Consider the following 22434-nt stretch of genomic DNA (forward strand, 5'->3'; position numbering starts at 1 on the left):
ATCTGGCTTCTAGAAAACTTTAAATTACATATGTGGCTCACATTACAACACTAAATCTTATATACCATTCGATTTATTTACATGTGTGACTTCAATGGAAATGATACTATCACTACTAACAACATAATGATAAAAAAAATCAACTCTAGCCCATACTACCTCTGAATTGCTACAAAATCTTAATTAGGATTCAAATTAGTGACATGTGTAGTTGTATTGTAGTAACTGCAAGGTTTAGGGCTAATTCAATGTTGAGGCTATATAGGGCAGCTTCAAGAATATATACTTTAGTCTAGAACTACTTGGTAGGTATTTCCTCCCTGATCTTACAAACCTGGATATTCTTTTTTTTTTTTTTTTAAACCTGGATATTCTTTAAAAATTATAGGAGGGGTGCCTGGCTGGCTCAGTCAGAAGAGTATGTGATTCTTTATCTTGGGGTCATAAGTTCAAGCCCCATGTTAGGTGTAGAAATTACTTAAGTAAATAAACAACAACAAAATAACCCTGCAAAAAATTATAGTAAACCTACATGAAAATAAAGGGATTAAATATATTGAATTCCTATTTCAAGCTGCAATAGTTTTATATTTTGCCCAATCTTGTTTTGATATCCTATCATTTTTTACTCCCCCTGGCAGGCAGTTAGTTAGTATGTATGTATGTATATATGTATGTATGTATGTATGTATTTATTTATTCATTCATTCATTCATTCATTCATTTATTTATTTATTTGAGACACAGAGAGAGAGAGGCAGAGACACAGGCAGAGGGAGAAGCAGGCTCCATGCAGGAAGCCCGATGTGGGACTTGATTCCGGGTCTCCAGGATCACACCCTGGGTGGAAGGCAGACACTCAACCACTGAGGCACCCAGGCGTTCCTGGCAGTATTCTAGAGTATACCCCAGACATCATGTTATTTAACTGATACCTTAGTACACATTTCTAATAATATACTTATTTTAATGTAAATATACGATGTTGTTATACACAAAATTTCTTAATGTAGCTAATATCTAGGTGATACTAAAATTTCTTCAAGTTTTTTCAAAGTTGTCATTTTAAACATTCAAATGTGGATCCAGACAAGGACTTCACATTGCATTGGATTCTTATACCTTTCAATCACTTTTATTCTGTAACAAATAGTTCATCCTTCTTCCTTTCCTTCTTTTATGGAACCAATTTATTAATAAAACTGTCATTTGTCCTGTACAATGTCCCATTCTAGACATTCTGGATTTGGCTGATACTTCTGGGTGGTATCATTTAACTTGTTTCTAATTCCTTTTTCCTCTATACTGGTAGTTAAATCAAACTGTTCTTAATTTGTAAGAGATTTAAGCTCTCATGTCTTACAGTATCTATTCTTTGCAATGCATTAACCTCCTTCCCAAGCACCTAGGAGGTTACCATTTACACACTACCTTGGGGAAAATAGTTTTCTGGATTGCTTACTTCTTCCGCAGAACCTCAGGAAACACTAATTAGAAGCTTCACTGGATTCAGGTTATTTCCTACTCAATCACATAATAGTAAATGTCCTACTTTTAGTGTTGCTAAGATCAATCAGTGGATTCATGTGTATCAATCTGATCTTTCCATTACTAAGTTTCTCCATCAACTTTTTACTTAATCACTTGAGTATCTATTGATTATTATGCCTAAATCTATTATTTTATTAGGGGTGGCAAAATCATGTCGCAATTTTATCGTGCCTTTTACTTATTTATTTTTATTTTTTTAAAATCTTATTTGTTTTATTTATTTATTTTTTATCGTGCCTTTTAAAGAAGAACTTCTATAAAAAACTTTCTTCAAGGAAAAATAAGATAAATATAGCAAAAGGGGGACAAACCATAAGAGTGTTAACTACGGGAACAAACTGAGGGTTGCTGGAGGGGGGCAGGGGGATGGGGTAACTGGGTGATGGGCATTAAGGAGGGCACATGATGTAATAAGCACTGGGTATTATATGCAACTGATGAATCATTAAATACTATCCTTATGCTTACATACACACACACACACACACACACACACAACTTCAACTATCTGGTTACTCTGAAAAACAGTTCATTTAAGTAAGAACATGTCTTTAAAAAAAAAAAAACAGAAAAAGGGCAGCTGTGTGGTGCAGTTGGTTAAGTGTCTGACTCTTGCTTTCAGTCACTCAGGTTATAATCTTAGGGCTGTGAGACTGAGACCCACATCAGGCTCCCCGCTCAGCACGGAGTCTGCTTAAGACTCTTTCCCTCTTCTTCTGCCCGCCCCCACACAGTCTCTATTTAAAATAAATAAATCTTAAAAAAAAAAAAAGAATGTCTTTACTATATGGATATATCAATTTTTACAATAATGAGTTGGTACCCTAGCAAATGCCAGTGATCATCAGTGAAGATTCTCTTGCATCATTTTGAACTTATGATTTGTAAAAACTGTTGTGTTTAAACCAATTACAAATATTCTTCTGGTGCTGTACTACCCCAACACACTTTCAGCAGTCAGCTTAATAGTTCCTATATATATATATTGCGTGCTCATAATAAATATACATCATTCCTCTCATAATCTCATTATCATTTCATCTCTCTTCCATAATTCAAAGGCAGCAATTCCAAGACACTTGCCCCCATCTGGACACAATATTAGGTACTCAAGAGATATCAATGAGATAAGGAATTTTCTCTCACAATTTTTTGCAACACAAATTTCTCTCTTTTGGGAGTGCAGATAACCTGGCTTCTGCCTACCTCTCCAAACACTCTTGCTTCTTCCCCTTCCCATGCCTCAGCCACACAAACATCTTTTCAGTTCCACAAACATACAATACTTGCTACTTTCTCAGAACGTTCATTATTTTCTGTTTACTGAAACCAATTCCTATATGGCTGGCAGCTTCTCATCTTTCTTGACAACCAACATAGTTTCTCTAAAATGCATCTTTCTTGACAACCAACATAGTTTCTCCATCATTTTATATCATTTCATCCTTTTTTCTTTCATAGAACTTAACATTACTCCATACACAGGAAAATGTTTACTTTTTGGAACTATCCTTCTGCACAAGACTGTAGAGCTCCATGAGGGAGCAAGAACTATGCTACTTTTACTCATCAGCAACAGATAGCACAAAATAAGCATTCAAACAATAACTGAATAAATGTAGAATATGTAGATGGATAAGGCATGGAATACCAATTCTGACAGAGTCTCAAAGAAACTCCTCTACAGTCAATGAGACACTTATTCAGGCAGAGTCCATATTTAAACCTTTTGAAATAATGTACAAGAAATCCTAGTATCATGGTATCCTCCAAAGGATGGCCTAATATCTAATCTAAAAAGGACAGTTGTCTTACCATTGAGTTAGGTTGCAGGTAGCTTTGCTGGGATTTTCGGTGTGCTATCTAAATGGTATCTGATTTTCCAAACCAACCATTTATATGCATTTTAAAAATTAATAACATACAAATGGTTTTGTATATTCTAACTCAGCAAACTGCTGATCTTATAAAGCAGAATGTAGTGTATTTACAAGGTAAGCCAAACAACAGAAAAGCAATTTAAATCTTGACACTGATTTTAAACAAAACATAAACTAGAAACATTTCCAGGGATCCCTGGGTGGCGCAGCGGTTTAGCGCCTGCCTTTGGCCCAGGGCGCGATCCTAGAGACACGGGATCGAATCCCACATCGGGCTCCCGGTGCATGGAGCCTGCTTCTCCCTCTGCCTGTGTCTCTGCCTGTGTGTCTCTCTCTCTCTCCCTCTCTCTGTGACTATCACAAGTAAATAAAAAAATAAAAAAAATTAAAAAAAAAAAAAACTAGAAACATTTCCAAATAATTAGTAAAAATCATTTAGAAAACTGGAGTATCCTAGGAAAATATAATAATTATGTCTTATCTTCATTATTTATCACTTAGTTTTTTCAAATCAAACAAAACCCCTAATTCTGGCTCAAAGAAGAAATCAGGAATAAATTCATCCTGGTTTTTATTTTTTTAAGAAGTTTATTATTAGAATTATTTTTGAGACAGAGACAAGACAGAGAGCACATGAATGGGGAAGGACAGAGGGAGAAGGAGGAGAGAATCCCAAGCAGGCTCCACAGTCAGCATAGAGCCGGACTTGGTGGCTTGATCCCATGAACCTGAGATTATATCCTGAGTAGAAATCAAGAATCAGACTCTCAACTGACCGAGCCACACAGGCGCCCCCCATGCTGATTTTCAAGTATGACTTAAGAGCTTTGATAAACTAACCAATGATAACTCAGAGGTCACAATAAACTCACCTATTTTGTCTTGAAGCTTCTCTTCTCATTCTTTTAGGAGGAATTGGACAATCTGTCATTTCAACCTTTGCTGGATGGCGCAATGAGTCATTACACTTCCGTGTGGGAGTCATACCTGTAAAGATAGAAAACGCAGAAAATGAACTTTTAAAAGATTGGGATTATTATAGTATCTTAATTTATAGAAAAAGAATTAATCATACCTAGAATGCTTCCTACTATTTCTGGTAAGAGAAAACCTTATAAGCATTTATCAGATGACTTGGAGGATAAGAGTGTTGACTTAGGTTATGTGTCATTCACATTCTTCTTGGAGTTAAACTCTAATCAAAAATATCTGCCCTCATGCAGAGAAAGTACAGGTAACAAAAAGCAAGCACCAACCTAGTTTTTGCTCGATCAGTTTCAGATTCTTTTCTTGTTCATCAAGTTCTTGTTTTTTCTTCTTCATATCAGGAGTGTGAAGGTACTCTAACTGACGGTTAAGGTCCTCGATCACACTGTTCGACTTGTTCACAGCAGTACGATACTGTTGGAGAAGATCTGCAAAGAAACCAAAGACATCTGATTAAAAGAACAGATACTGGGGCGGCAGCCCAGGTGGCTCAGCGGTTTAGTACCGCCTTCAGCCCAGGGCGTGATCCTGGAGACCCAGGATCGAGTCCCACGTCCGGCTCCCTGCACGGAGCCTGCTTCTCCCTCAGCCTGTGTCTCTGCCTCTCTGTGTCTCTCATGAATAAATGAATAAAATCTTAAAAAAAAAAAACAAAACTGATACCGTATCAAGTCAGTGTTTGAGGAAAGAAGAATTAGCAACACTAGGTACTGTATTATAGTAACATTTGGGAACCATTTTTAAAGCCTCAAGACTTTGTTCAATGTATACAAATGAAATAAAAATGCAGTTTAGACCCTTGCACAAAACTAGTGCTCGTTAAATTTTAATTTTCAATTGCTTGACTTTAATAAATTTGTGTCAGGAAAGTTTTCTATGTAAAAGTACTCTGTGAACTGGATCACTCTCTCAGTTAATGTTTTGATAGTCATTATTCAATCTAATTCCACACAGACAAGTTGAGGGGGGTGGCAAATGCATCAAATATAGAAACGCTAGAGGTGCCTGGCTCAGCTCAGTTGGTGGAACGTGCCACTCTTGATCTTGGGTCACGGTTTGACCCATGCTGGGTGTAGAGATTACTTAAAAAATTTTTTTTAAATACGTATAGTACTACTAGAAAATCAATACTTCCAAAAGATATGACCATTACCTTATTAAAGCTTTCAGAAATGCACTCTTGATAAAATACTTAATTTTCAAAAAACTTTCTATAAATTACTATGTCTAAAAATGTATTGCAGTATTCAGGTTTATTTATTTTTAAAAGAGATTTTATTTATTCCTGAGAGTCAGAGACAGAGAGAAAGAGAGAGAGACACAAACACACACAGGAAGAGAGAGAAGCAGACTTCTTGCAAGGAGCCCGATGTGGGACCTGATCCCGGATCCTAGGATCATGCCCTGAGCCGCAGGAAGACGCTCAACCGCTGAGCCACCCAGGCATTCCAATATTCAGTTTTTTTCTTTTTCTTTTAAAAAGATTTTATTTGGCAGAGAGAGAGAGAGAGCGCACACGCGAGAGCACGAGAGCGTGCACAGGCAGGGGGGAGGAGGAGAGGGAGAAGCAGACTCCCCGCTGAGCAGAGAGCCTGATGTGGAGCTCAATCCCAGGACCCTGGGATCATGACCTGAGCTGAAGGCAGACACTCAATGGAGTGAGCCAACCAGGTACCTCACAATATTCAGGTTTGTTTTTTTTTAAATATTTTATTTATTTATTCATGAGAGACACACAGGGAGAGGCAGAGACATTGGCAGAGGGAGAAGCAGGCTCTCTGCAAGGAGCCCGATGGGGGACTTGATCACCAATCCTGAGATCACGCCGAGAGCCAAAGGCAGACACCCAACCACTGAGCCACCCAGGTGTCCCACAATATTCAGGTTTGAGACTATTTTTTGCCTGTATGATTTACTAGACACTAAATATTAAATACTGGGACTGTACTCTAATTTAGGGGTCAGCAAATTACAGTCAACAGACAAGAATGCTTTATACAGTTTTAAATGGTCACATTCTAAATGGTTACATAAATACCCTCCATAACACCTTCAATTTTGCCTCTTGGCTCACAAGGCCTCAAATTTTACTATCTGGCCTCTTGACACTCTGGTCACACACAATGATTAATATGCATGGGAATGGACATTCAAAATTCAAATATTTAACATGCACACTAGTTTACACTTAAAACTATAAAAAATTTTTTAAGAGTGAGTATATTAGATATGACATGAGATAGAAGATGAAATATTCTACACTTTAAGGTCAAGAACAGTGTATGGAAAAGAGAACAACTAGCATTCTGATGAGCAGGCAAATACACACTCACATATACCCATGTATGCTCATGAATATATTCATATATTTATATACAAATTCTATACGTAACTGAGCAAGGGCAAGGTCCTTATGATCCATAATTCTTTATGACCTTTTGATAACTTTTAAAGGTATGTGGCAAAATGATTGGTTTTCTAGTCTGATGTGGTACTTCTAATTTCAAAGTAATATAATGTTTTCTTACTTTACATAGGTTATTCTTTACATTGTAAAGTACAGTCTTCACACAGTAAAATACTGCAAAACAATACTTATTTAGTATGTGAATGTGTTACAAAATTATGTCAGACTTGTTTATCAGTGATGCTGTCCTTCTTCAGAAGACAATACACAAAACTTCAGGCCATTAGGGCTTGATATTCTATTTCTTTTTTAAAAAAATGTTTTAATTTATTTTTTAAAAAGGATTTCATTTATTTATTCATGAGAGGCAGAGACATAGGCAGAAGAAGAAGCAGGCTCCATGCAGGTAGCCTAATGTGGGACTTGATCCCGGGATCCCAGGATCACGCTCTGGGCCAAAGGCAGACACTAAACCGCTAGCCACCCAGGTGTCCCAAAAAGTTTTTATTTAAATTCTATGTAACATACAGTGTAATACTAGTTTTGGCTGTACAATATAGTAATACAACACTTACAGAAAACACCAGGTGATCATCCCAAATGCCCTCCTTAATCCCTATCACCTATTTAACTAACTCATCTCCCGCCCCTCCCTTTCCACTTGGGAACCATGAATTTGTTCTCTATAGTCAAGAGTCTGATATCCTATTTCCTAATAAGTTAGTTATGAGGTTCTTCCAAACTTTAAAAACCCAAGAAATTAGTATATTCAAGCACTTTAATTGACAGTGGTCCTGTATTTTATAAGATGGAATGTTAAATATTTCCCATTAAATGCAGTACTAACAGTAGGTTCATATTTTATGTGGAAGATAGACAGTAACAGCTTTTAAAAAAAAAAAAAGTAATCTCTATGGCCAACATGGGGCTCAAATTCACAACCCCATGATCAAGACTTGCATCCACCAACTGAGCCAGCCAGGTACCCCTTAGCAGCTTAATTTAATATGCCTTATCAACCCTGAATTTTAAAAAAAAATTTTTTTTAAAAATTTTTATTGATTTATGATAGTCAGAGAGAGAGAGAGAGAGAGAGAGAGAGAGAGGGGCAGAAACACAGGCAGAGGGAGAAGCAGGCTCCATGCACTGGGAGCCCGACATGGGATTCGATCCCGGGTCTCCAGGATTGCGCCCTGGGCCAAAGGCAGGCACCAAACCGCTGCGCCACCCAGGGATCCCAACCCTGAATTTTTTGTACATGAAATGGAACTTCTGTTTATCATGGTGTCTATAAAAGTCTTTCTTAATTCATTTAACAGAATTTTGCCAAAGACAAAAATTCAAAATTCACATTTAATTTCGGCTATAAATGATTTTTGAGTTCTTATATGTTGCCTAAAAATTTCAATTACCTTATAAGGGGAAAAAACATGTTTTTTTCCTACGAAAACAGAAAAATACTTTAAAAAATTCATATAAAGGGAAGAAAGCTCAAAATACAATGCATTAACTTCTGTAGGATACATATTCAAGAAAATACAGAGTATTTCAATGTATCCTGATGAATGACCTCCTATGCAAAGCTACCAAAAATAATATAAAGGAATTGAAAGTACAGCTGAAGGGCTGGTATTAGTCAAGTATTTAAGGTTTGCTTAGAAGGCAGAAGCAACTTTTCTACTAATAGAAGATTCAAGAAGTTAGATGGGAATGCAGACTTTACTAAGAAAAAAAGAGAAAATACGTAGAACCTCTGATTTGTTCCAAAATAATCCACATGGGGAGAGGTGGTCAGAGGCAAGTTGTGAGACAAGAAGATTATGAATGAAATACGAGTGCCTAGATGGTAGGTCCATGGGAGTTCATTGTTACTGCTCTACTTATTTCCATAATAGAACAAAACAAAATATCCTTGCCCTGAATACTACAGCACTTAAATAATCTTGGTCACTACTTCTAAAAACATCAAGAGTGGCTTTACTTAAAACAGTAACAACAGGGGATCCCTGGGGGGGTGGCTCAGCAGTTTAGCGCCTGCCTTTGGCCCAGGTCGTGATCCTGGAGTCCCGGGATCGAGTCCCGTGTTGGGTTCCCTGCGTGAAGCCTGCTTCTCCCTCTGCCTGTGTCTCTGCCTCTCTCTCTCTATGTCTATCATGAATAAATAAATAAAATCTTAAAAAAAAAAAAAAACAGTAACAACAAAATAAATGGAGAGTAATAACTGAGAAGTAGAATAAATTAGGTATGCTATACTAATCTCTAAACTGGCCACACATATAATACATATTTGAAATAAATGGACATAATAGAAGTGTTAATGTCACATTTATAAACTATATATTAACTAATCATTGGTTATTTTAAAAGGATTTTTCTTCAGTTGCTATCAATAACTTTTTCTTTCATATCTTGGCTTCTGCAATATCCAGAGTTATTTTCATTTTTTTTATAAAGTATTTCTACTTATAAGATCTCTATAAAAAACTTGGAGTAATATAGAAAAGGAAGGTTAGGAAAAAAATCAGGTCTATCAACTTACTTTCTTCTCGTTTTTCATTCTACAAAGTTTGCAGGTTTTATTTTTAACATATATGATATTTGCATTTATATGTACTAACCACTTTCCTTTTAACATTTTAATAGGCATTTCCCAGATTCTAAATTCAACTAAAGCACTTGACATTTCTAATGTTTAGCTTGAAAAAAAGTGCTATTCTCAAATATTCAACTGAGTTGAAGAAAAAAGTCTTGTGTGTATGTCAGATGGTTTATTTAAGCATGTTCCTCAGAAGATCAATTACGGTTCAAAGAATGTGAGTATTAAAAACAATTAGAACCTTTCTGATTATAAATACACACTGTTCGGTCAGATCTGGAAAAAAATATAGAAAAGGATAGTGGAGAAGAAAATTACCTTATCTAATCCAGAAATAAAAACAATTTTCTTTCTACTCTTCCACTTTGCTGTGCTGAATACATATATTGTTCTAAACTTGGGGAAGTTCTCTAACCTTTGATCAAGCCTCAACATCCTCATCTATCAAATGAGGAGAGCAGTAGTAAATGAAATCATTCCAGTGACAAGCTTAAAAAGTATATAATACAAAAAAAAAAAAAAAAAGTATATAATACATAAGTAAGCCTTCAAATATTAACTATTATTATTCCACTGACAACTGCTTATTTATGTCACCTATTTTTCCATAAACTTTTTTCTTGATTTTTAAAGGTTGCTTTAAATAGTAGGGCTATAACACCTATGTCTACCATATGTTGCAATTTTCCCCCAGTTTGTCATTTGCCTGTTTTCCTCACAGTGCTTTAAAATTTTATGCAAACTTAAAAAAATTAACTATAAAAATTAACTATATTTTCTTTCCTCATTTCTTATAGTACTTCTGTATCAAAAAGCTCTTCTAATTTCAGGTAGAGTCATCAAGGAAGCTCTTTCTGAAGGCAGAACACTAGGATATGGACCAGAAGCAAAGAAGCTAGTCATGCACAGATACATCTTGGCCAAAATAATTGTATGTAAAGCCATTAAACTGTTCCTTTCAATATTAAACTCATTTCTATTTAACTGTACCAAGAACCTCCTGAACATAGCTGAAGAGTGGTTAATATCAGTTTTTTTTTTTTTTTTAAAGATTTTATTTACTTATTCATGAAAGACACAGAAAGAGAGGCAGAGACATAGGCAAAGGCAGACACAGGCTGCCTGTGGAGAGCCTGATGCAGGACTCAATCCCAGGACTCCGAGATCATGCCCTGAGCCAAAAGCAGACTTTCAACCACTGAGCCACCCAGGCATCTCTAGTCTTCTTTTTCTCTGCTATTTTTGGAAACAGGTTTGTTATTAATTTCATAAAATGATGTGGATATTATTCATATTTATATTATACAACAGTGTATATAAAACATTTACTTACAAAACTTTAAGGATGAACTGTTTGAACACTTTCTCAGGTAATGGTCTATGTAAGTTTTCTGCCTTATTTGAAGCAATTTTGTTCATCTGCAATTTTCTATAATTTAGTCCATTTTATTTGGAGATGCTAAATGTATTTAAAATGTTATAGAAACCTAAGAAATTAGATTTCTCTATGTCTAAATAGATCCTCTGAGCCAACATTCTTCTTGTATTTGTTCCTGCCTAAAGACCATCTCTAGGAATTGCATATTCAGTACAAGGTTTTTTCTTCTTCTAATTCATTTGGCTGTACTTGTTTCTTGAAATATATTTTTCCCGTCATTTGACTCGAATGCTTAGTTAATTTGCTTTCTCATTTAATAATAAAAGCATTTAGCTTATAGATTTGATATTTGATCTCAGCTGTCTTGTCTAAGTCTGATTTGTAATGCTCACTTAAGCTTTTTCTTTTTTGATGAAATATTTTTTTCTAAATGTCCACTATTTGGGGTAGTTAATTTGGGATGAAAGGAGTAATTACTTTTAAAGTTCAAATACATTATTCTACAAAATGCCTCCTATATAAGATTTGCTTTTTAAAATTTATAGTCTCATTATAGCTGAGTAGCAATTTGATTCTCCGAAATCATGACCAATTTTTTTTTAAGTTTTTTAATTTATTTATGATAGTCACACACAGAGAGAGAGAGGCAGAGACATAGGCAGAGGGAGAAGCAGGCTCCATGCACCGGGAGCCTGACGTGGGACTCGATCCCGGGTTTCCAGGATCGTGCCCTGGGCCAAAGGCAGGCGCAAAACCGCTGCGCCACCCAGGGTTCCCTCATGACCAATTTTTGTGACATACTCTATAAATACCGAAGAAAGTACTGGTAATACTTATTAGACGTGGTAATTCCTTGTGTATTTGACCAATAACCTATCACAGAAAAACTGTTCCTCAAAACAATGTTTCTATTATTACCAGTTTAAAAATTTAGGTTCTGTATTTTTTGCATCAAGTTTATTTAGTTTTGTACCTGCAGTGTGGAATACATCCTTTCATCAAAATGAATTTATCTTTGCACTTCTAGTGCCTTTGCCTTGAGGTCAGCTTTGGGATTAATACTTGTTACTGGTGATTTCTTCTATTTAATATTTACATGACATTTTTGTTAATTATTTTAATTTATATTTTGTTTAGGAGATTCCTTGTAAAGAACATAAAGGAGTGTCATAGAGAGACATAGCCTTTACAGAAGATATTCCTGTTTTATAGTTTACTAATCATGTGGACTGTGTAGGTCACTTACTTAAATTGCCACAAAGTTCTCTTTTTATTCACTTCATCTAACTTTACTATACTTTCTGACATATATTAAGCACCCAACAAATGACAAATGACAGAATTTTTATATATCCCAGGAGCAGATTTTTTAAAACCTAAGTGTCTTTGCTTTTTAATGAAAAAAATTCATGTATTTACATGTTACTCAAGATCTTATTTTTTAATCATCTTATTTTATAACATGTACATACTTATTTTTTGTTTTGTGCTGATTTTATTTGCTCATATCTCGTATCAAATACTGTAATGCAAAACACCGTATAGGGATAATTACTTAGAAGACACTTTGCTTTTAATTGTGCTAGTCGTAGACAATTTTTGTGGTGATAAATTGCTTTTTCTCTGATAATCCCATGATATACAAGAAAGAGGTTTCTCAAAGTTCTCGTCTATCTGCACTTTAACTATGGCTAGCTGATTGAGAAGGAATTTCCCTTGCCTAGGAGTACAGAGTCTGAGTCATGTTAAAAATGCAAACTGAGGGATCCCTGGGTGGTGCAACGGTTTGGCGCCTGCCTTTGGCCCAGGGCGCGATCCTGGAGACCCGGGATCGAGTCCCACGTCGGGCTCCCGGTGCATGGAGCCTGCTTCTTCCTCAGCCTGTGTCTCTGCCTCTCTCTCTCTCTCTCTGTGACTATCATAAAAAAAAAAAAAAAAAAAAAAAAATGCAAACTGAGGTCTAGGTGCAAGGAATTCAAGGTTGCTGAATGTCACAGAGTCATCCTTGATTTTATCTTGGTGTTTCCAATCTCCTTTGAATCTGTGATTTCTTCCAATTTCTTGCCAGTACGTTCCCATCATGCTTAAAGTGGTCAGGGCTGTTTGCTACTGGCTTACAACCAGAAGTATTTTATATATACCAATAATCTTGAATAATCTCATTTGATTTTTTTTAAATTAATATTTGAAGGTTTTTTTTTTTTTTTTTTTTTTTTTTTTTTCTTTTTCAAAAGTCTTAGATTCTCTTATTTCCAATTATTATTATTATTTTTTAATTTATTTATGATAGTCACAGAGAGAGAGAGAGAGAGGCAGAGACACAGGCGGAGGGAGAAGCAGGCTCCATGCACCGGGAGCCTGATGTGGGACTCGATCCCGGGTCTCCAGGATCGCGCCCTGGGCCAAAGGCAGGCGCCAAACCGCTGCGCCACCCAGGGATCCCCAATATTTGAAGGTTTTTAAAAAAGATTTATTATTTGAGATCGAGCATACGCACATGCTGGGGGAGGATCAGAGGAAAAGAACCCCAATCAGACTGCCTGCTACGTGCAGAGCCCCACTGAGGGGGGCTCAATCTCACGACCCTAAGATCATGACCTGAGCAGATATTAAGAGTTAACACTCAACCGACTGAAGACACCCAGGTGCCCCTAATATTTGAATTCTTAATGCTGAATCATTAGTTGGTATGTGTAGTGTATTTTTGAAGATATTTACCAAGAAAGATATGTAACTGTTGTATTTTTGAAACCCTTGCATTATCTGTTAACTTTACATATTTGATAACCCACAACAATCTTTAATTAAATGTTTCCTTTCCAAAGATTTATAGATGATGCTTCACACTGTTATACTAACATTCAGAAGCCCAGGTAAACTGAAAATTGTCAGTATGACAGCTGTGCATTTTTAAAGTTCCACAGATAATTCTTTTTGGCTTGTGAACCACTGCCATGAGCTGTTAGTGCTAGAGTGATATGAGTTGAGGCTTTTTATATTGATTCACTAGTCCTGAATTGTTTTTTGATTTTTTAAAAATCAGTTTGTGTAGATGTTCACTTACTGTCTACAGAGATTTTTGCATGCATTCATTGCCCTCATAAACAGAAGCATCAGCCTTGGTATCAATATGATTTTAATTTTCTGTGTATTATGATGCTTTTAGCATCTTAAAAAAACCTTTCTGACTGGGTAAAGACTGCCCCTTATGGGGCTGGCCAATTAGCATGCAAACTCACCAATCTAGAGCCAAACCTCTTCTATCTGGCTTGTGCACCCCAAGCAGCAGTATTCCTTTGCCTTAATCATCATCCCTTGCCTAGAGATCAGATCTACAGCCCAAAGCCCACTGAAATTATTCATAGTAGTTGATCCCAAGCTGTTTGCCCTGTCATGCCTTGTTTTTCCTATGGAAACCTCAATAAAGGCTGTAGCCTAAGCACTCTCCTTGCTCTGGTCTTCTGTCTCCTCACCATACTTGTGTTTTTCCCTATGGTCCTGAGTGGTATGGTATGCCTCCTGTCTCTAAGACTTGTGAGTATACTACACATGGTTTTCTTGAGCCTCTCCTGGATCTCCTCTTTCAGCTGTACCTGACTGATCATATCATAAAAGAACACAAAACAACCTTCTTCTCACCATCTTTCCCAGCTATTACTTTAAATATTGCTGGTGGCTGAAGTAATAATCACAGGCTGAACACTATCCAAGTTCCTTAACAACAGAATAAAGAAATAAACTACAGTATATTTATATGATGGAATATTATCTGGCCATGAAAAATGAGTAACTAACATACATAGATTGAATGAACAAAGTCAGATACGCAAAAAAAGTATGCATTGCATGATTCCATTTACGTAAGTTATGAAAACAGACATACTGTTTAAGTCAAGGAAGTTGTTATCCTTTCGAGAGGGGATTGGGCAGTGACAGAAGAGTGCACAAGAGACTTTCTGTGGGATCTATCATATTCTATTCCTTAATACAGGAGCAGTGCTCATTTTGTGAAAATCTATCAAGCTATGTGTTTACCAAGTGTATACTTTTCTATGTGCATATAATGCTTTAATAAAAGTTAACAAGAAAATGAAGTATATGGATACAGGAGAATATTATTCAGCCTAAAAAGAAAGGAAATTCTGACACATGCTACGACACAGATGCATCTGGGAGCCACTATGCTAAGTGAAATAAACCAGTCACAAAAGGACAAATAACCGTATATGATTCTGCTTCTAAGAGGTGTTTAGAGTAGTCAAAAACATTTTTAAAGCTAATAATGACAATGACTTTCTTGCTACAAAAGTAGATACCCAAGCATATTATAACTATATAAAAGAGCAAACAGCCTGCAGGGGACCGACCTCTTGTAAAGGGGAAAGGCCTGCAGAAGGGAAAACCGGGGAGGGAGGTCACGTGTCATGCACCCTAAAATTAAAGTTCTTAGTTGTAATCTAGTCACCTACCTTCTATATAATTCAAAACTATCTGACATAAAAAAGTAGTTGATAAAAACATTGTATTCATATTTTTACTGGTTAATTTTTCATGTTAGAGTATCATACATAAGCCCCAAAGGATTGAAATCAAATGAGAAATTGTTATTTAAGTACTTATTCAACCTACCTATTTGTTCCCCTAAGACCAGGCACTGTTTTGGTATTGGAGCTCCAAATACCATTCCTCGAAGTTTATCCATCGGAGGAGCTTTATTCTGAAGACCCCCAAACTTTCCGTTACTTCGAATGCGATCTCCATCTCTGGTGAGCAGTGTAGGACAGTGTGTAATTTTAACAACCTATTGTAAGCAAATGAATATTAATTAGTGAGCCTATAAAATGTATCTCAATTGTTTTAAGAATGAGCAAATCACTATGGGTTCTAAGATTAGTAATGACATGATCACAGTAGTATTTTCACAAGATAAGCTAGTGAAATATAAGATGAACTGGGTGTAAAAACCTAGAGGCAGGCCAGATGAATTAATTACTTCTTGTGTCAACCTACACTGGAATAGCGACAATGCAAATGGAAACAGTCAAACTGATGGCTTAATTGATAATAAGAAGGAAGAGAGAAGCCAGAGAGCCATGATCTGAAAAGCACAGCATCACTACCTCAGTTTCCTTCTATTAGATAGATACAAATTTTCCAGATGACCAAGGGAGAGCAAAAAGAGGATATGAGACTGAAGAATACAGACAGAAAAGCACAGGCTGAATCTTTAGAGGATAATACCATGATCTCAACTATGGGAAGAAAAAGAGCTAGTAATGTCAGAGTTGGGATGACTAGAATTACGTAGTAAAGCCTAAGTCATGGAGTGCGAAGTAGGAAGGGTTAGTGAAGAATTAGATGCTTCAGAGAAGTCGGACAATAAAAGAAAGACATTGGATTTAGTATTTCATGATCTCTAAGAATGGTCTTTCAAAAAAGGCCTAGGAAATAGACAAAAATAAAATGTAAAATGAGAGAGGCGGAATTCAAGTAAGATCTTTTGACTACTCAGAATGTTAAGACATACCACACACTGAAATGTTGGGAGACCTAGGGAGAAAGTCTTCTTGTACTAATCTATTCTGAGACAGCCTTTCCCAAAGAAAATATAGTAAGTATTAAAAAGCTTGGTTTTGCAAGACCCACCCAGCAATTCACTTCTAAGAATTTATTCTGATGAAAAATCACAGATGTGAACAATTTGCGCTAAAACACTGTTTTATGAAAAGATATGAAACTTGCATGTCTCAACAAGTTACATAAATTAGGGTACATCCATACAATGAAATAGAACACATATATTAAAAAATGATTGAAGAAAAAAAAAAATGATTGAAGAATATAATTTAACAATATGTAAAAATACCTAATTCAATCTAATATTGGGCTTAGTCTGAATTATAAAAATATTAAATTTGATTTTTAAAAATGAAAAATATAAATGAAAAAATAACATAAAATCATAACTAGTATTTATTCTTAATATAATTCCAGAGGTACTTTACAAATGTTTTCCCATTGAAGTGGATACTTAAAAAAAATTTAAATGCAGGGGGTCCTGACTGGCTCAGCTGGTAAAGCATGGGACTCTTGATCTTGTGGTTTTAAGTTTGAGCCCCATGTTGGGTGTAGAGATTACTCAAAAATAAAAAATCTTAAAAAGAAAATTTAAATGCAATAAGATGACTATATGAGGAAAATCTATGATAAACTCTTTGGTGAAAAAAAAAAAACCTCTTTGGTGAAATCAATCTTTTTGTTTTACTATAATTTTGTTTTACTACAATCACATCTTTTTTAGTTTTAGTTTGGATTTAATATGTTTTCTTAAAGTGAACATTAAAAATACAAACTGGAATCATGTACTATCCATTTATCAGAACTCAGATATTTTTAAGGATTTGATGCCATATTAAATTAACACACACTCAAATTTATAGACTTGTCCATTCTCTTGTTAACAGACTGACAGTAGGAGTTACAAGCCTCCAGTAAAAAGGACAGTCTGGCTCCCTTCTACAACAATTCTGCAAATATTACTTCCATGGACAATTTCAACTCTCAAAGTGTCCTTCAGTCTTACAGTTCTACCTTTCTAAGCACTCAATTAGGACAAAAATGGTAATAACAGCTTTTGTAAATTCAGTGAGTGAGCAACAGTCCAATGGCTCTGGGAAATACCTATTCAACACTGTTGTGGGGACTAGGAGTGGGGGTAGAATAAACAGAGGAGCTGACAGGTTGAAATAGTAAATGGCATAAAGTATTGAGGAAGGGAAAACAGTAACACTAGCAAAAACAGTATTACAAAGGGATGCCATAAAAGCCTTTTCTCAGAAAAGCTTTCCAATAGTACTTAACTGGTAGAATTACAAGACTTGATTAAAAACTTAAGAAGCAAAGCAATCAGTATTTGCTACACGAATTATGAGGAACAAATAATGCACCAGCTTTTGTCATATATTCTGTTACATTCTTAATTTTTTAAAAAGATTTATTTATTTTAGAGAGAGCGAGAGAGCGAGTGCAGGGAGGGGCAGAGGGAAAGAATCCTCAAGCTGACTCCATGCGGAGTGTGGAGCCCAATGTGGGGGCTTGATCCCACGACTCATGAGATCACAACCTGAGCCAAAACCAAGAGTCAGATGCTCACCCAGCTAAGCCACCCAGGCACCTCTACATTCTTTTTTAAAGCTATGGATCAGTGTTTTTCATCAATTCGAAAAAGTTTTCACCCATTAGATTCTTCAGATACTGCCTTATGATCCTTTTCTACCTCCACTCTGGCACTCTGATTAGACTTTATTTACTATTTGGGATTTTCTCATTCTGTCCACGACTCTCAACCTGCTTCTCTTACATTCCTTCTCTCTGGGCTGCAGTCTGGACAATTTTTCTGACCTAGCTTCCAATTCACTAATTCTCTCTTAAGCTGTTTAACCTTCCCAGTGAGAATCTTATTTTTCTTAATGTATATTTTCTAGTTTTAACGAAGCTCTATTTATTTTTTCAAGTCAACTTGCTCTTTTCTCATTTTCAACACTTCTTAAATTATATTAAATACACTTTAAAAATATTTGCTTTAATGTTCAATATGGAAATTACTTCAGGTCTAAGATAAAGATGAATTCTTCCAGGGATAATCTGTGTTTCCTCCAATCAGGTATCTAAGGACACTACCAGTCCAGCACCATGTGAAACCAAATGTTTACCTTGAGATTTTTCAGACCATTCAAGTATTATGAATGCTGGTTGCAAACAAAGGCCAATTTATTGATATTGATGAATTCTCTAGGAAAACAACCTGTTTTGTTTTGTTTTTCCTTTTCTACCTGGTGCCAAGGTTCAAGAGCAATAATTATCTTGCAGTCTGCAGAGGCACTTGGGAGTTGAAATGGAAATGGCAGGATTTTTGCTCAACTTATACTAAGGGTTAGCCCTTTGGGGGATCCGGTTATTGGGAATCAGATTCCCCACTCTGATTAAGGCCCTGGGTTTTGTTTCCTGTCCTCGGAGACACTCAATTTCCTACTCTCTGAGCTCAATTTCAATTAGTTTGACACATGTTCTCTAAGCAAAACCTGGCTTGTTCTATTTATCTTTGAGTTCTACCATCACTTAGAAACCTTACTTTTTTGCCAGTTTAAACATTAAGATACATACTCTAATGATATATATAGCCAGAAATAGCCTTTAAGTTAATCTCTGCAAGAATTTGAGTTGTCTAGTCCATCTCTGTATAACCCTCAGTGCCTAGCACTGTGCCTGGATGATGTGCTGGAGCAAGAATTTACTGGGTCATGAGAGCCAATCTTCTTGAGCACTTCATTCAATGGCTGCACATAGGCAGTTGGAAATCAGCCATGATAGGAATACACCATGGGCAAAAGCTACAAACCAGGGTCCCATCACCCCACTGACCAGAGAGCCAGTTGTTCAACATGTAATTGCATCCACTGTATCTCATATAGTCAAATGTCCAAATGTTGAATAAGTAGAACCTTAGTTATTATCCAAATTTGTTAATTCTATCCTCACTAGTAAGTTTCTCATCTTCTCCTAATAGATTCTATATTGTCATGACATTTAATGGGCATGATTTCTACTCTGTAAATCAGGATATATAAATACGCTAATCACTACCAGAATATAGTAGCTTCTCCATCCACAACTATTTTCTGGTATAGTATATTATAGCCATTATTAGGTTCCCATGGAAACATTCATGAAAATATCAAATACTATTCCCCAATTAGTTGCATAATTTTCAATATCTCACTAATTTAGCTCTCGTAAATCAGGGTACATTTATTTCTTCTTAACTGGGTCCAAAGGAAAATTTCTCTGATGGTTCTAGTTCTGCCATAAGTTGGTGTGATTTGGTACAGCTTCATTATTTGTTTTGAACTTCAAGTTTCTCATTTATAAAGTGAGAGTATATATATTATCTCTAAGGTATCCACGATTCTAGAATACACTTTCTATAGATACTGGCTTATATTTTAAACTGGCCTGTTTTCTCTTATGTAACTACAAACATTCTTACTCATTTTTAGTTATAGTAACTCACAAACCTATATTTTTCATACATGTTTATCACTTGGTAATTCCAAGCTCCTAACACTATACTCACTAAATGTAATCCCTCCTGTGTATTACAAAAATTCAAGACCCCTGGATCTCAGATACAAAGAGAACTTTAATGGAATTTTACCATATTCCAGACTCTATGCTTAATGCTTTACATGTATTATTTTATTCAACCTCTAGAGAACAGTCCTCTGAAAGGCCCTCCTTGAGATTTCTTTTTTCATAAGTAAAACTTAAAAGTAAAATAGAAGTGATAACTCTTAAGTATATCCAACAGTATAAAATACATTCTTCAGTTTGTTTAGAGTACATAACTCACATATTTTTAAATTATTTTGTTTTCTGAGTATCGGAAATACACAATGTTATATTAGTTTCAAGTGTACAACATAATGATCCCACATCTCTATGCTTTATGCTATGCTTACCACAAATGTAGCTACCATCTGTCACCGTACATTGCTATCATAGTATAATTGACTATATTCCTATGCTGTGTCTGTTATTCCCATGATTTAGTCATTTCATAACTTGAAGTCTGTATCTCCCACTCCTCTTCACCCATTTTGCCTGTCCCCTCACCACAAGCTTATTTTTTAAAAAGAAAGAATCATTTTATACATAATTTTAACCTTTTCAACAAAATATATTTTGTACACCTTCTTTGTTAGGACATAAAAACTTATTACACTTTTTAAACAGCAACATATACTCTACTGTATAAATTACTGTATAAATTACTATAATTAGTTGTCCAATCCTAAATGATGGACATTTAAAATTGTTTCCAATGTTTCTCATTATAAAATCTTTTATACTCTTATATATACCTTCATTTGGAGAGATCCAAGTCTGCCAGCTTATAGCTGAATGCCTAGGCAGTAGCCAATATCATCTAGTCAGTATGAGTGGGAGATAGATAAAAATAGGAACTAATGTCAAGGAAATTAATAAAGATAATAAGGAAATAAAAATAATTTTGAGGAAATACTTCTAATCTTGGATGTGCTGGGTGATTTTTATCTCCGGCTTGTTCTGTGACCAAAATGGAGAGCCTCAGAACTAAGAATAAAATACAGTGCCCAGCTTGTAAAATATATCCTGAGGTTAAGGATGTCCCTTTGTTATGGCCTCAGGTTTAAGGCACTGCTTCCTTAGATTCTCTTAAGTAGATAAGAATTTCTAAAAATTCTTAATGGCATTATACTACAGCACCCTGGGGTAGAGATGTGTGTGAAAACAGTAATCCCAGAAGACAGAGCCAGCTGAGCCTGTTGCCAGATGCAGCTGAATTCCCAGAAAGTTAACTGGCACCAACTGCCAACTGTGTGAATGAGGCACTTTGGAGCTCCCACCATTCTAAGTGTAACTAGCCACCACTGCAACTAGCTAACACTACTCAGAGATGTCCACAGGGACCTGAGAACTAGTATGTTGTTATTGTTTAAAGCCACTAATTTTTGCAGTGTTTTGGTAGGTAGCAATAGATAACTGAAACATTTATATTGCAAACTGCCCTTCAAAGGTGTTATTAGTTGAGTTTTGTCCTGCAAAATTCCAATGTTGAAGTCCTAACCCCTCAATTTCTCCAAACATGACCTTAAAGATAAGTGTCTTCATAGAAATAACGAAGTTAAAATGAGGTCATAAAGTTAGGTACTTATCTATTAAGTGGTATCTTTATAAGAAGGGGATATAGACAGGCATAGATATGAACAGACACAGGGAGAAGATGACCATCCACAAACCAAGGCGAGAAGCCTGGAACAAACCCTTGCTTCATAGCTCTCACAAAGAATCAATCTTGCTCATACCTTGAATTTGGATTTCAAGCCTCCAAAATTGTGAGGCAATCAATTTCTATTATTTAAGCTACTTAGTCTGTAGTACTTTATCACAGCAGTCCTAACAACAAATAAGAGTTACACCAAATTACATTTCCACCAACATTATCTGAGAATACCCTTTTTCCAATACTATCATCAATAGTAGCTACTGGCTTTGAATTTTGGAAAATTTCAAATCCCAAAAACATATCTCATTTGAAGTTGTTTCTTGGCCCATTCATTCATATTATACCCATTTTTGCACTGATTGTCAATTTGTAGGATTTAAATCAGTTTTGACAAGGTTAGTCATGTGAACATTATCATAAAATTATTTCTATATAGGGCCCTAGTATGTTAAGCTTTAAAAATATACATTAAAATTAGAGCTACAAATTAAAAAAAAAACAAAACTCAAATACATACCTCTTTTCTATAATGATTGGCAGCATCCAAATTATCCAAAATAATGGTGTCTCCTAACAGCATACCAAATACTAAAAAATTAAATTTAAAAAATTATGACATCTTTTTTGGCTATATTAAAATATTAACACATTACAAAATTTTCTTAGGAAGAACAGTAACATTAGAATTTTATTCAACACTTTAACAAGAAAAAATAAGATTAAAATATTGATAAAACTATAACTTATTAAATAAACAAGAACATAAATTTCTACAACCAGTAATTTGTATATCTGGATCATAAGGGTAAC

General features: G+C 35.5%; 1 protein-coding gene across 3 annotated transcripts in view; it reads right to left on the reverse strand.

Moving 5' to 3' along the window:
* The window catches only part of SMCHD1 (structural maintenance of chromosomes flexible hinge domain containing 1), a 214730-nt gene that overhangs the window by 83687 nt on the left and 108609 nt on the right, over window positions 1-22434 (reverse strand). For all 3 annotated transcript variants that reach the window (XM_041746908.1, XM_041746916.1, XM_041746923.1), the window contains 4 exons: window positions 22142-22212; window positions 15429-15600; window positions 4688-4846; window positions 4304-4418 (listed from right to left, as the gene is read on the reverse strand). In XM_041746908.1, coding sequence (XP_041602842.1) covers window positions 4304-4418; window positions 4688-4846; window positions 15429-15600; window positions 22142-22212 — 517 coding nt within the window. The remainder of the gene's footprint in view (window positions 1-4303; window positions 4419-4687; window positions 4847-15428; window positions 15601-22141; window positions 22213-22434) is intronic.

This window comes from Vulpes lagopus, chromosome 1 (assembly GCF_018345385.1).
Source record: "Vulpes lagopus strain Blue_001 chromosome 1, ASM1834538v1, whole genome shotgun sequence".
NCBI classification, from domain to species: domain Eukaryota; kingdom Metazoa; phylum Chordata; class Mammalia; order Carnivora; family Canidae; genus Vulpes; species Vulpes lagopus.